Below are 14001 nucleotides of genomic sequence, written 5' to 3' on the forward strand. Positions count from 1 at the left end.
TAAATTTTACGATATGTAATGAAATTCATGCAACATTAAAATTGGATACTCTATTTTATATTGTTTAAATGAAATGAAAATCATAATAGTTTTTGTATCAACTTTTTTGTAATCCACAAAGGCTGTGGCTAGTTGTGCTTTCTTAGCCTGATGGAAACCCAAACCACCCTTATTTACTTAATGTTCAGAGACTCTTCTGAGTAAAGGCGTGTAAGTAAGGTGCGTTGATTATCAACACTGATTAGTGTTTTCATAGATTTCTCCATGATTTCATGAATACAACTCCCCAAAACATCTCTACTTCACTGACAATCTCAGGCTTAGAAGACAGCCCCACCATTTGCGGTTTTAATTTTTTTTTAGACGAGGCCTTCCAAACTTGCGAGCGGAGACATGCGATTCCCTATTTTGTTCTATCATTGCTGCATTACTTAACGTAATTTCAATGAATTTTACTTTTTCTTTAACTGTTTTTAATTTAATAAAAAATGGTATCCCTATAAATTGGGAGTGGAAAGTAGGGAGCAAAGAAAAGTGTAGTTTATAATTTTGTTTATAGTTTAAACGAAATGCTAAATGTATATTTTCAATAACTAATACAGTTACAGTTCAGATTAAGACACATTATTAGGTTGCACAATTTTATTTTAAATACAAATTAATCTTGTAATTATTAATATGACAAGATCTTTAATAATTAATGATTTTAAAATGCAAATTTATTATAAAATAACAGTCTCTCGTTGTGTTGTATATAAGCTGGCTGCAAAAACGATGTCTCTCTTAATGGCAGTGGATGCTTCCATCATTTTAGCTTGTAGTTTAGGGTCTCCTATTCCCACTGCTGCATCTTTTACATCCACAAGTAACTATAATAAAAACATCAAGGTAAAATAATAAAAATAGTAGAAATCGGAAACCAGTATATAACATTTTATATATATGTAGAATATAGGTACATAAATAGCATTTATTAATAAACATTGTACTGTAGTGGTATATATAGGTAAACCATGTTTTGACTTCTTCTTTCGAATATTAAATCACAGAGAAACTTGCTATTATTTTATTTAGTACAGTCGTTATAATAATATATTATAGAGATTATGACAAATACAAATTTACTAAAAATATTCATAAGCAGTAATTGTATATGAGAAAAGGATAAGAATACACGTCACGACAGCACGTCACATGATATTGAATCTTATCAACATTATACTTTGCTCAAACACTACAACTTATAACATTATACGTTGCTCAAAATGCCTTGTTTTAATCTAGCCTGGTAAATTACAAATAGCAACTTAGGTCTTTTAGTTGGTAGGAGATGGACCCACTTATTGTAAAATATTAATATTTTGTCGTCTACCTTCTCAACGTGAGCAAATAAGGTAATCACGTTATTCATTTGGGGCCTACATTATAAATGTTGTTTAATGGGTGTTTAGGTAAACTCTTTTCTCTTTCTCCCATTATTACTTTAACATTCGAAAGAACAAGACACAGTATTGTTTATAATTAGAGAACATTTACAGGTTATTCTGTTGATGTTTTAAATTTTCCTAAAAATTTATAAGAAGATTGTGCTCAAATTCATTTTATTAATTTTAAAATTATTATCAAATTTATTTTTTGGTGTATTATACACGGGCAGATGGCGCATCTGATACAAGGTGACTACCACCGCCCATATCAAAAACTGCAACACGGTAGAGCTTTGCCAGTTTTTAAAGTACTTAATACTATTAAAAATATTTTACCTCGTGCAATTGCTGGATACAACGCACAATAATGCCTTCTTGCACGTCAGTCAGGTCTATAATCTCTGCGAACGGTTTCTCCAGCGCCCACTCATATACCACGCGAACTAGCCCGAAGTTTAATCGTTCCGCTTGTCCCTCGAATTGACCCACCTTTTAGGATAGGGATTCATTAATATCAGAAAAAAATGTTATTAAAATTAATAAAGTTCTGATAATAGAGAGGCAAAATTCTAACTAATATTTTACGTAAGTATTGAGTTAGTTTGTTACTTTTTAACGTCTTAATTACTTAACTAATCATCATGAAATTTGTATATACATTTTTGATAGAAATATATTATTAAATGATTAAAAAGCATTATAATTGTCTATGTCTTAATATAATAATAGTCTTTGATTTGAGTCTAAAATTGTAAAAAAATCGTACCAGATACTTTGCCTCAATGGCAGTCAACTCTTCATCAATTTGTTCAATAGCTTTAACTCCGGCAGCCAATTTTTCCGTCAAAACTTGATCCACTCTTGTTTTCGCTTGGAAAACGAAACAACTTAGCAATGCCGCTATTTCTGCTGGATTCTTATCTGTAAACACATTTCTAAACACCAGCTCTGATATAATCAGTTCATTTGTTCCCATACAGCAAGCGACTCGTCCCTTGAGTATCACATTATCTTGATCATCGATGTAGTTCAGTTCACGCAAGACCATGAGACGGCGCTGGTAGTCGGGATACAGTGCGAGGTTTTCAAAGGAGAGTAATCGTTTGTATTTGTCACGCTTCCTCTCGGCTTGTTTCCGCTCGTACACTATCGCGAATTCATTTTTAAAGTTCGCTATATCTGTGTTCTTCTTTTGTACGTCAAGCGCAGCCTGAAAAGGATGCGTAGTAGTAACATATTTTCTTACACCGGCCTAATGCCCGCATTAGATGGCTATTTAAAAGGTTTATTAGTAAAGAAATCAAAGTTTCTTAGTAAGCCGGCGTACCAAAAATATATTCTTAGTAACAAACGTTATATTAGGCCTTTTCAGGTTCGCCCAATTTGTGGTCCATCTGTAGGCCAGGGACACTAGTTAGAATTAGTTGATATAAAAATGTCCGCGGCTCACCCTGAGTCGGTTCATGTTGTCGAGCGCGTGCAGGATCTCCCCGGAGCTGATGGCGAGCGCCTGCGTGAGGCTGACGGTGGCGGGCGCGGCGCCGCTCGAGCGCAGCGCGTGCGAGGCGCGCGACAGCTCCAGCACGGCCTGCGCGCACGTCGAGCCCACCGGCGCGTCCTTGAACCTGGCAACACCGTCACACGTTGCTATAACTTTTATATGGCGTGTTATTTATTACGAGCTCTCATTTCACTTCACCTGCTAGTACGTGTGGGTCGGCTCTTTCAATATAAACTGAGTATAAAGCCTGTTTTTTTTCAGACACTTTTGCTATCGGTTACAATACAATAAAACCGGATTTTCTGTGAGGGAATAGAGAGCACAGAGCAAAGAGAGTGTAAATATTTAAGCGCACAAACATTGTCCACTATAATATGTCTGCGTATAGGAGAAGGGAAACCTCCTTGAGAATTGCTGCCAGGGCCGATGTCGCTCATAATCATCGTCATGTTAGAGTGACGGAATAATAACACGAAGTACAGTAATAAGTACCTTTGCATCTGCCTCTTCTCCCAGTCCTGGATGATAATATTAGCGTCAATTTTGAGATTCATTTTAGTTACAGCGATTACGTTCTTTGGCGCTATGCATAGTATGGTATGATCTGCAGTATTTTCTTCTGTGCCTAAAATTTATAACATTTGTCATTATCGCTTAACTCATTTATTTTGGGTTTTCGCAGTGGATTTTATAAAACTGCAAGAAATAGATTTTTATAGCTTTGCACCCTGTTTAGAAATAATTTTACTGATGGGTTGCTTTACTGTGCTATATAGTATTGATAGATGCGCTTATCAGAAGCAAATTATTTAGTCGGTTCTTAAAAAAATATTGTTAGTTCTACTTTAGACAAACGAGAACAACGCGACTAGCAATGTTTTAAATATCATAATTGAAATATTTGGCTTTAAAGGCCTATTCTCAATTAAAAATCGGAGTTTGAATTAAAATACATTCAGAACATATATATTACCTATGTACTCGTAAAGTGTAGAAAAACTAAGCATTCGGTACCAGTTCTCGTCGACGTCGAAATTGTACCTTGTAGTGTCTTCTTCAACTGTGTTGAGTACCAGCACTTTATATGGACTTTGTCTGGGACCTGAGTTGAATATGTAGAAAATTTTATCTTTATATTGTATTAAAAATATAAAATTAAAATATCGAAATTACAGCAAAAGACAGAATTAAGGCAAAACGACAGAATGTAATTTTATTACATCAAAATACATTGAAGGTCGTTCGTTACGAAATTCTTATTATATATTTTTTAATAAACTTGAATAAAAATCTCATAGAAATACATTTAGTTATTTCATGTTCAGTAAAAGATTTTATTTGGTAGTCAGTACACATTTCCCTCAATAATTGTGCAATATCAAAATGGAAGTTTACAGTAGTTATTGATTTTATTGTTAAGTAACTGTTTAGAGAAGTATATGATAGTATAACTCACCACTATTATTTAAATATATGCCTAACTGATTGATATAGGGTCCAGCCGACAATATAAGTACTTTCCCAGGTACTAGTTCTTTAACAACTTTGGACTGGTTCAGCAATATCGGCATTATATCGTTCAAGACGTCGATGTACGCCGCCGCTGTGTCGTAGAAGGTCGCGAGGGGGCCCAGGTGCGAGGGGAGGGGCGTACCGCACTTCTCTGAGTATTCCTTCTCAGCGATTTGTAATTGTTTGCGGTAGTTATCTGCTTGGCATATCTGGTGGAATTCACGGAATGAACGCTGCATCATGCCCTCTACGGATACCGTTGCAACACTAAAAGTAAAGTTTTATCATGAATTTAATTACTTTTATTTTATTACGACGAGAATAAATAAACAATACATGGTTAATAATATTAATTTTAACAATACACAATGTTTACCGTAACAAGCTGAGAATCATGGCGTATGTGAGGCGGAACTGTGAGGAGAGTTTGTGCGGCGTGCCCAGCATCATGCCCTTCAGTGTCACTTGATCTGGCACTGCTTCCTTGCACAGAATTATGACTGTACCGGTGTCATCCAAGCCTTTTGAGCAAAAATACTCTGGGTTAATTCGTTATTGACAATTATAATTTTCATAAAAAAAAATTACGCACTTAATAGGTGGTGGTTGTGGTATTAGTGTTGTTAGGTCATTGAGAAGTACGATTGCGGTCAAATCAGTACACTATTCTACTTAACTACTAATACTGATCTATGTAATACGAATTCTCAGAAACTATAACACCTATATACATACAAACTTGAAATTTGGTAGATGATAAAAAAGCGTGGAGTTAACATTTGTTGACTTCTAGGCAGGATATATTACATACATATTTAATTGTATTTAACTAACATGACTGTATTTTTAAATGTTGAAAAAGAGTAACTACTGAGTTTCTTGCTGATCTTCTCGGCAGAATCTACATTCCGAACCGGTGGTAGCTTCACTTAATATTGTTTGTTAAATGACGCATCAAAAGTGCTTGTAAAAGCCTACTTGATTATATAAAATTTTTGATTTTGATAGGGTGTTGACATCCGCGAAGAACGGATTTACGAATTTCCACATCTGAGGTGTAAAAGGGGGTTGGAAGTTTGTGTTTTATAAATTGCGCGCGGGTGAAGCCGCTGGTTCAGCTAGTTAATATATGTATTAAGCTATATGTCTCTCTCTATTTAATACAACGCTGGGCCATGAGGGAGTCGAGTACGTGACACGAAGCGGACCTCTGCGTCCGGCGCGGCCCGCCATCTGGATGTACTCCGCGGGCGCCAGGCTGCGCGACTGCAGGCCGTCGAACTTCGTGATGTCGTCGAACACCACGGTGCGCGCCGGCATGTTCACGCCCATCGCGAACGTCTCCGTCGCGAACAGAATCTTCACCTGGAAAACGCACCAAGCATGATCCTCCTGGACTGATGCCAGTTACACGTAGCGCACGAGTGTGTGCGCCACTGTAGTACGCTCTATTCACTGGACATTGAATCTCATAAAAAGTATATGTTAAATATATACATGGTTGCATGTTTTTTGATTACTTTAAAAGATTTCTTAACCAAATAAAGAAAATTCACTCAAACTATACCACAAATATAACTGGAGTCAGATATATTACGTTTCTGGTACTCACTTTGTTGTCAAAACCATGTCAACAAGTCCTAGTCTATTTATACAAGGTTGAGAATCTGTTGCAGTGGACGCTCACTCTGGATACATTAAGGTAACATATCAGACAGCGAAATGTCTAAACATAAGTATTAGAGAAATGTATCTGGTAGGGAAAAGTATCTGCATTAGATAGAGTACGAGATACTAACATGAAAAAATCAGCGCAAGTGATAAGAATTTTCACGTCACTCCTTAAAAGGAACTGCATATTGATGAATCTACATGGTTCCTGAGTTTGGAGCAGGTTGTGACTGGGGATGGTATTGTGTCATCATTTTAAGGCCAAGAAAAGCAAGAATCCCAATGTCACAACTGAACTGTCAGAATCAGCCGGTCATCAATCAATCAATCAATCAATCAGTATTCGGGACTTAACTTAACTTTTTTTATTAATTGATTATATAAAAAAAGAGAAAATCTATTACCGATAGTCAAGGCACCCGTTCACAGTTTAAAGTTGGTTGCTTGATAAAAAATCGAATAAAACAGTGAATGCCATAGCAATATAAAAAATGCCTATTTTTTCGCTGAAAGAACGCCTACGCGTTTCCCACGCAAAGTGGGGGTGGGGTAAGTGGGACTCGCCGGTGTCCAGGACGCCAAATATATTAGAATACCCTCTAAAAATCAGCAGTACCCTCCCCGTCTCTTCGGTAAGCGCCACGGGTTCGCTTTCGCATGCTACCGTGACGATCACAAATAAAGAAATACTGTATTAATTTTAGATTCATACTCACATGACCAGTTTGGAATAACATTTCAACGATTTCCTTAAGTAATGGCAAAATACCGCTGTGATGTACACCAATACCATTTTCCAATACCCTTTGTAATCGAATAACCTAAAAAAAAATAAGAAAAACATTAAGTGTGTCATTTATGTACTAACAGATTTTTATGTAAGGAGATAGGCAATGCCTTGTTACGTTATGAGCACGTTGTTAGAGCGAGACACATATACATTTCTCAGTACATAGTAGTTGATGAAACATTTCTAGAGCTAGATATGTATATTAAAAGTATAAAACGTTTCAGTCTGTTAAATAATATTGACATAGAACATCATAAAACCAATAAAAATACCACACATTTTAACATATATATGTTATATATATATGTTACCGTAAGATTACAAACATCTTTAGATAGATTGTGATCAAACGATATATATTAAGCGTGACATTTATATGAAGGAGTCTTTAGATTAGTTTTACTTACTTGAGGTAATCTTCTATCCGGTTCCTTTAACCGCTGAAGGCACCTCGCAAAGAATGATCGTATGTAACCCTTTTCTTTGGCAGTAGTTAAATCAACAGACATTAAATTTTCTGCATTTTGGTCACACCTGTAAAAGTGTCCATTAGATAGAAAAGTTGAGTTTTCATGAGTTTTATATAATTTGTTTAATCTCTTTCTAAGTAGTAAAAAAAAGCCAAAAAAGTTATGTACGGCCAACGGTAATGCTGAGTGGTACAACAGAATATATTTTATTATTAAATTTGTTATTTTCGCTACTTTTACGAGAGTCTCTTTTTGATTTTTATATTTAATAATTATTCAAATTACTAATACCCATCCAGACCAACGAGGCTAACATTAAGGAAGATGAATTAAAGTTACAAAAAAGATTTGGTCAGCTCCTAGTACTCCACGGTGACCGGTTTTATCGCTAAAGATTACTTCTCCTTTGCTGAACAACTGACATTGTAGTTGCGTGGAATTTTTGAGTAATAAATATTCGATAACTTATCTGCTAGCAAAGCTCAAGTTAAGTACCACTTCCTCACTAATTATTCTACTAACGAAAACAAAGCTAGTATACTTTTACATATCAGAATATTATGTATGTATGCAATCGAATCTAAGTTTTTAAAACAGTTCTAATAAATTAAACGCGTTTGTGCGTGCGTGAAAATATATTTAATCATAATCCAATATAGTTATTAGTAATAAAATACCTATTCCGCGACAAAGTGAAGGCCACAACAGGTAACTTGTCCGATTTCCGAAGATGGTCTATGAATGCCACCCACATTGTTTGTTCTGCTTTCGGATTACCGAACTGTTTACCACCTAAAATAATATTGATATATATACCTATATATATATATATATATATATATGAGATGAGATCTTGGGTGATCTTAGATCGAATATTTATTCGTTGAAATGCTATTTTGCTTCGAAGCAAAGTTGTATGTACATCATCATACAACTTTGCCTCAACATATATATAGCAGAGCTATTAGTAAAACACATGGAATATTTACATATTAAATTTACATCTAACATTATTTTTTCTTATCTACTTTGATACAGTGTATATTTATTTATTATTTACTTACGACCAACACTTATTATTTTCGCTAAAGATTTAAGACATTGTGAAATTGTTTAAGTTAATGTTTTAGTAAAATTTTAATGACAAATTAGAAGTAATACAAGTTTTTAATATATTTTTTTTATATATACCTGCTGTAGATATGTGCTATAATAAAGTGATTTTAAGTAGCAGGCACTTATGTGAAGCAAGTGCTGAAAGGGAAGTTGACGACTGAAAGGGGAGTGAATATGAAAACTAAATATGAGAATTAAAAAATACCTTTGGGTCCGAAACTTTTCTTGTACTCATTCTCCCGAGATTTCTTAGCGGCCACCGCTTCGTTGTAGCCTCGTAATTGGAAATTACCCTCTTGATCGACTACCATGAATCTTTCATTTTTAGATTTACCACCAGATCCTGTATAATATAATAATGTTTTTTGTCATATTACCATAACCAACTATACCCGTGTATTGCATTGAAAATATTCAGAGTACAGAAAGTGCAGGTACGAAATCATTTCTCAACGCATATTTGAAAAAAAGTGTCACTGTTGTCAATAAGCTGAGCATAGAGCCCATAGACCTACCATACATAATATAGACTATTAGAGCTGAAGAGTTCTGTAGTATCTACTTACGTATACAACGAACATAATCTGTACTAATATTAACTCTGTTTGTCTGTTTGTTACGTCATCATGGCCAAACTACTGAATCGAACATGATAAAATATGAACCTCAAGGAAGGACGTAGGCTACTTTTTGTTCCTAATGCCTGACGAACGACCCCTGAAACGCGAGCGAAGCCGCGGGCAACAATTAGCATATTATCTATTTTTGATACTAATGTCTAATGAAATAAAATGATCATGATTACCTGTATATAGATAGTGACACAGCGGTACAGGCCTTTTAGGTGTGGACACTACGAACACTTTCCGCTTCTTCGTTCGGCCCACCCAGTCCGCAAACTGCAGCGTGTTGGGTACCGTCGCGCTCAACATCACTATACTGACATGTGCCGGCAGTAGGATCAACACCTCCTCCCACACGTAGCCACGCTGAAACGATTGCAAATCATCTTTAAGTCGGTTTAGTATAAATGTGCCAATTATTTTACATTTAGATTAAATAGTACAGTGATTTTATCATTTATTGAATATCCGAAACTTACAAATTTATAACTATGTGATTAAATTCAAATATATAATTGTGAAACTTATTCAAATGTATAATACCTTTATTTTAGTATTTTTATTATTAATAAAAAAAAAAATGTATGCACACCTCTGCATTGTTTATATAGTGAACTTCATCAAATATTACGAATTCCAAATCCCTTGTGACGTCAGATCCACAATACAACATGGAGCGTAAAATTTCAGTGGTCATGACGAGGCAAGAGGCTGTTGCGTTTATTTGAAGATCACCCGTCAATAGACCAACTTCACCAAACATTTTGTTGAAATCATTGTATTTTTGGTTTGAGAGAGCTTTAATAGGAGATGTATATATTGCTCTTAAAACAAATAAAAAATATATGAATACAAAAATTAAAAAAGCAGGCTATAATTATAAATAAATTAAAGAAAAATACTGAGCAAGGAAATAATTCATAGAGAAAGTTTTCATTGAATTTTAAGAAAATTATTATTTGAAATATATTTATTTTTTGACAAACCTCGTGCAATTCCTCCTAGACATTGCAATGGCATATTCTGCTACGACAGTTTTACCAGCGGAAGTATGAGCAGCAACAAAAACATGATGACCCTCTTCTAACTTCAATATGGCCTTAAAAATAAATAAATGTTATAAAATTGTTTAATTAAAAAAAAATGCTATTTACAATAAACAAAAATTGAATACTAAAGATCTATCTATTTATAAAATATTATAATATTTACATGGTAATGCAAGACTTTCATTGATAAATGCTTTCTTTTGCTATCCCTATTATGCAAGAGTACAAAACGAAATAAGTATACAAATAGTTAGAAAAGAATGGCAATATTATCAAAACTAAATAACTATTACCTGTTTCTGGAATGTATCCAATTCAAATGGATATGAATGTGCCATGTCTTTTATTTTCTCCTTAAAATCAGGTACAGGTAAAGATACATCAATCATCTCTGCCCAATCAGTAGATGTTACTCCAAGTTTAACAGCTGAGGTAGTTATATTAAGGATTGGTATCGCAGGAAGTTCTACAGCAGGCTTTATGATAGTACTTTCAAGGAAATTTTCTTCTTCTTCGTCTTTTTCAATATCTAGTTCTATTTTTTTGACCGGTTTTGGCTGTGGTGTTTCTGATTCATCATCATCTTTCCAAAGACCTAAATAAAGTATTTTAATTATTTCTACTATACATATTGATATTGAACTAAACACCCAATAATTAATTTTCATGAGTTAACAACTCATGAATTTCAATTTAATTTAATTTTTGTATGTATTTATAAATTTAATGTAAAAGCTATTGAATTAAATAAATGAAATATTCATAAATTTTCATTTATCGAATAGCTCTATAATTTAGAGTAAATATTTATTATATTCAAATAGAGGATGGTATAAAGATAAACAAAGCATACATTTATTTATTCCATGCAATTTTCTATCATCTTTTCTATATTATGCACTTATATGATTTAATTTGATTTATAAACATTAAAATTTCTTCCAAAGCACCAGTAACAACTTTTGCTGACTTTCAAACGACAATTTTTTTAGAAATCAGTAATGATAGATAATTCTAGATCTTGACCAATGATATCATGTCAATTCAAGGTCAAATTTGTTTTTTTATTTTTACGCCTTCCATTGAAATAGACTATGGTATTCTTTTTTGAATATTATTTTAATTAATACTCTACCTATCAAATGTGAAGAAGTGTCAACAACTTCTTCTAAGTTTATAGGAATTTCTAATTCAATGTCTTCATTCTTTTTGTTTTGACTTTCATCTTTGTTGTCTTGTTCCAGTATTGTGATTCCATCTGCTGCAAAGATAATACCTTCTTCTGAACCCGGTAGAGTGGTCAACAGTTCTAAAATGAATATGTTAAAGTTTTTTATAATTATCACATAGAATTAAAAAGTTTTAAAAATTGTTTAAAATCAAAAATTAACTAAGTGTAACCTTCTCCCAAAAATTTTCCAGTTTCATCATCTTCCAAATTGATTGTTATCTCTCCACGCTTTGCAGCTTCATCAAGCATTTTTTGAAGCTCTTCTTCAAAACCAGCTGGGAGGAATGGACTTTGAGTGGTAGTACCTCTAGTGGCAAGGCTAGGTGGCAATGGTGCCCTGGACATAGATAGATTCTCTTCATCATCATCAATTGGTATGCTGACTTCTTCTAGGTCTATTATTTCTCCTGTAATTGGGTCTCGAACAACCTAAAAATATGTATAAGAGTAAAGGAACAATAGATTTATGGTTATAAATATTAACAGCATAATATGATTAAATGCACTTACTTCAAGTGTTGTATCGAGTTCTAAGTCTATTTCATGTTTTTTGAACAAGTCGTCAATGTCTGTTTTTCTATGCCAATGAGCCTCTGATCTTTCCCATTTATGGATAGATAATCGTTCTGGTTTTAATAAATATTCTTTTACTTTTTCTCCTAAATCTTCAAATATCGGTGGCGACTAAAACATATGGCAAGCTTATTAAGTATTTAATAACATAAATTATAATCAGTCTATTCTCACCTTAAAGTCAGAAAATAATTCATCTTCTTGTTCAAGGGACATTTTTTAGGTTACGCCTAATCATTGATATTTAAATTATTTTTTTGCGTTCAATCTTCTTCTCCTTATTTTATAAATAGCGACCGACTGAATTTGAGAATTTTATTCAAAATACCATTGAAGTAGGATTGCGAAGGACAATTTCTTCGTTTTCAATGTCAACGTCAAGTAACAGCTGTTGGGTTATTTTATGTTACAATAGTCAAAAACAATTATTTCTAATAGCTGTCTGCATAAATGCTTACACGAGCCAAATCAAAAAAGCCATTGTAAATTGACTCACAAAAATTTTGATTTCCTGAGTTTAAAAATTTATAAATTACTTAATGAATACAAAAATATTACTAAATGGTTTTCTTTATTTTAGTATCGTATTTTTAACAGCACTAAAATATTCAAATAATTTTCAAATACGTTTAAATCTTGGTGAGATTTTTTAATTTTTTTATTATTTCATTCTCTGCTAACCTTGGTCATCGTCAACGTATAAAAATTCAATAAAAATTTCAAGCACTTTGCAAAAAATTAGCAACTTCCATATATTATCGTACAGTCCAATATGTTAGTTTAGAAAACACTTATTTGATATAATAATAATAATTAACGACGATCAAGTTCTGCTTGATCCTACTTCATCGGCTTTGCATAGTGATGTTATATAACTCTGCATCTTCTACCGATTTTTTCCAAGGGGAATGTTCTGAGGAATTGTTTGAATTATTCCCGGCTGCTGAATTTAACCTTCGAACATCTCGTCAAAATTCCAAGTTTCACCCACACCACCTAGATGTCCGAAAATTAACAACGGCGGGACTTCTAAGTCAGTTTCTGCTTCGTATAACCGCTCTGTGGAACCAGCTTTCGCCGGCTGTATTTTCGAACAGATACGATTTTGGAACCTTCAAGAAAAGAGCGTACACATTTCTTAAATGGTGGCAATGCATCTTCAAGCCCCTCGTTGCTGCAAATGTCCATGGTAACATTCCAACAGATGAGCATCTTCCAAATAAAAATGTAATGTCTTTGTCCTACAGTTAATTAGTTCGACGAGCCCATCCATGTTAAATTATTATCGGTGTGTTTTAGTATGAGTGATGCTCGTGCTTACAAGATGTCTTAGTGCGGCGACTATTAGTGTCATGAAGGAATCAATGGCGAATATTTGTGTTCCTTGTAAGGCCATTTGGAAGAGCTTCATAAAACTTAATTTTAATAAAAATTTATTAAAGCTAGCTTAAAAAAAGTGATTTATATGGTACACAATAAAACAAAGTATTACTTAAAAATTTGGTTCCTTAATTTATCCAGTTAAATAAAAAGTGTTTACTCGTTAAGGTGGCCTTCCATGGTCCACCCACCTTAGGTCACCTGTACCGTAATTTGTTTTTATTTCGATGTTGTATAAACTAATATGTTTGTTATATCTCTAAATAGTAATTGTCTATATTACTCCGTGCAATTCTTGATTGAATATACAAAATTCATAAGAACACGTAAACACAATTTCCCATATCGTTTATAACAATTAAAGTTAATTTAACATATTTTCATAAAAGGTTGTTGTTTTAATTGGCTATTGATTTTTTTCCAAATAATATCTTGTCAGTCACGACCTCGTGAGAAACAGCACTTTTATAAAATTCGATATATAATATCGCTTATTAATTATTAAAATAACATTTTTTTGTAAAATAAACGAGTTCTAACATATTAATAAGTAGGAAATAGGTTAACTTCGTATATTACGTTATGTTTAATGAATTTGATCATTAAAAGTTCGTTTAAATCATATTTAAAACAGAATTCTTCGTTGAAACAGATTTGT

The 14001-nt window shown here is 33.4% G+C and overlaps 1 protein-coding gene across 1 annotated transcript; it reads right to left on the bottom strand.

Annotated features, from left to right (window-relative positions):
• Window positions 1-627: 627 nt before the first annotated feature.
• LOC113396067 (superkiller complex protein 2) lies at window positions 628-12316 on the bottom strand. The gene is made up of 21 exons (XM_026633844.2): window positions 12138-12316; window positions 11901-12074; window positions 11561-11819; window positions 11295-11468; window positions 10453-10754; window positions 10097-10209; window positions 9703-9934; window positions 9293-9476; window positions 8693-8830; window positions 8049-8163; window positions 7309-7435; window positions 6828-6932; window positions 5649-5805; window positions 4817-4961; window positions 4385-4707; window positions 3902-4030; window positions 3421-3553; window positions 2878-3052; window positions 2194-2637; window positions 1764-1916; window positions 628-869 (listed from the first exon to the last, which is right to left on the bottom strand). The coding sequence occupies exons 1-21, from the start codon at window positions 12177-12179 to the stop codon at window positions 723-725; spliced, it is 3771 nt and encodes a 1256-aa protein (XP_026489629.1). The 5' UTR covers window positions 12180-12316; the 3' UTR covers window positions 628-722.
• Between the last annotated feature and the right edge of the window lie 1685 nt (window positions 12317-14001).

This window comes from Vanessa tameamea, chromosome 19 (assembly GCF_037043105.1).
Source record: "Vanessa tameamea isolate UH-Manoa-2023 chromosome 19, ilVanTame1 primary haplotype, whole genome shotgun sequence".
Lineage (NCBI taxonomy): Eukaryota > Metazoa > Arthropoda > Insecta > Lepidoptera > Nymphalidae > Vanessa > Vanessa tameamea.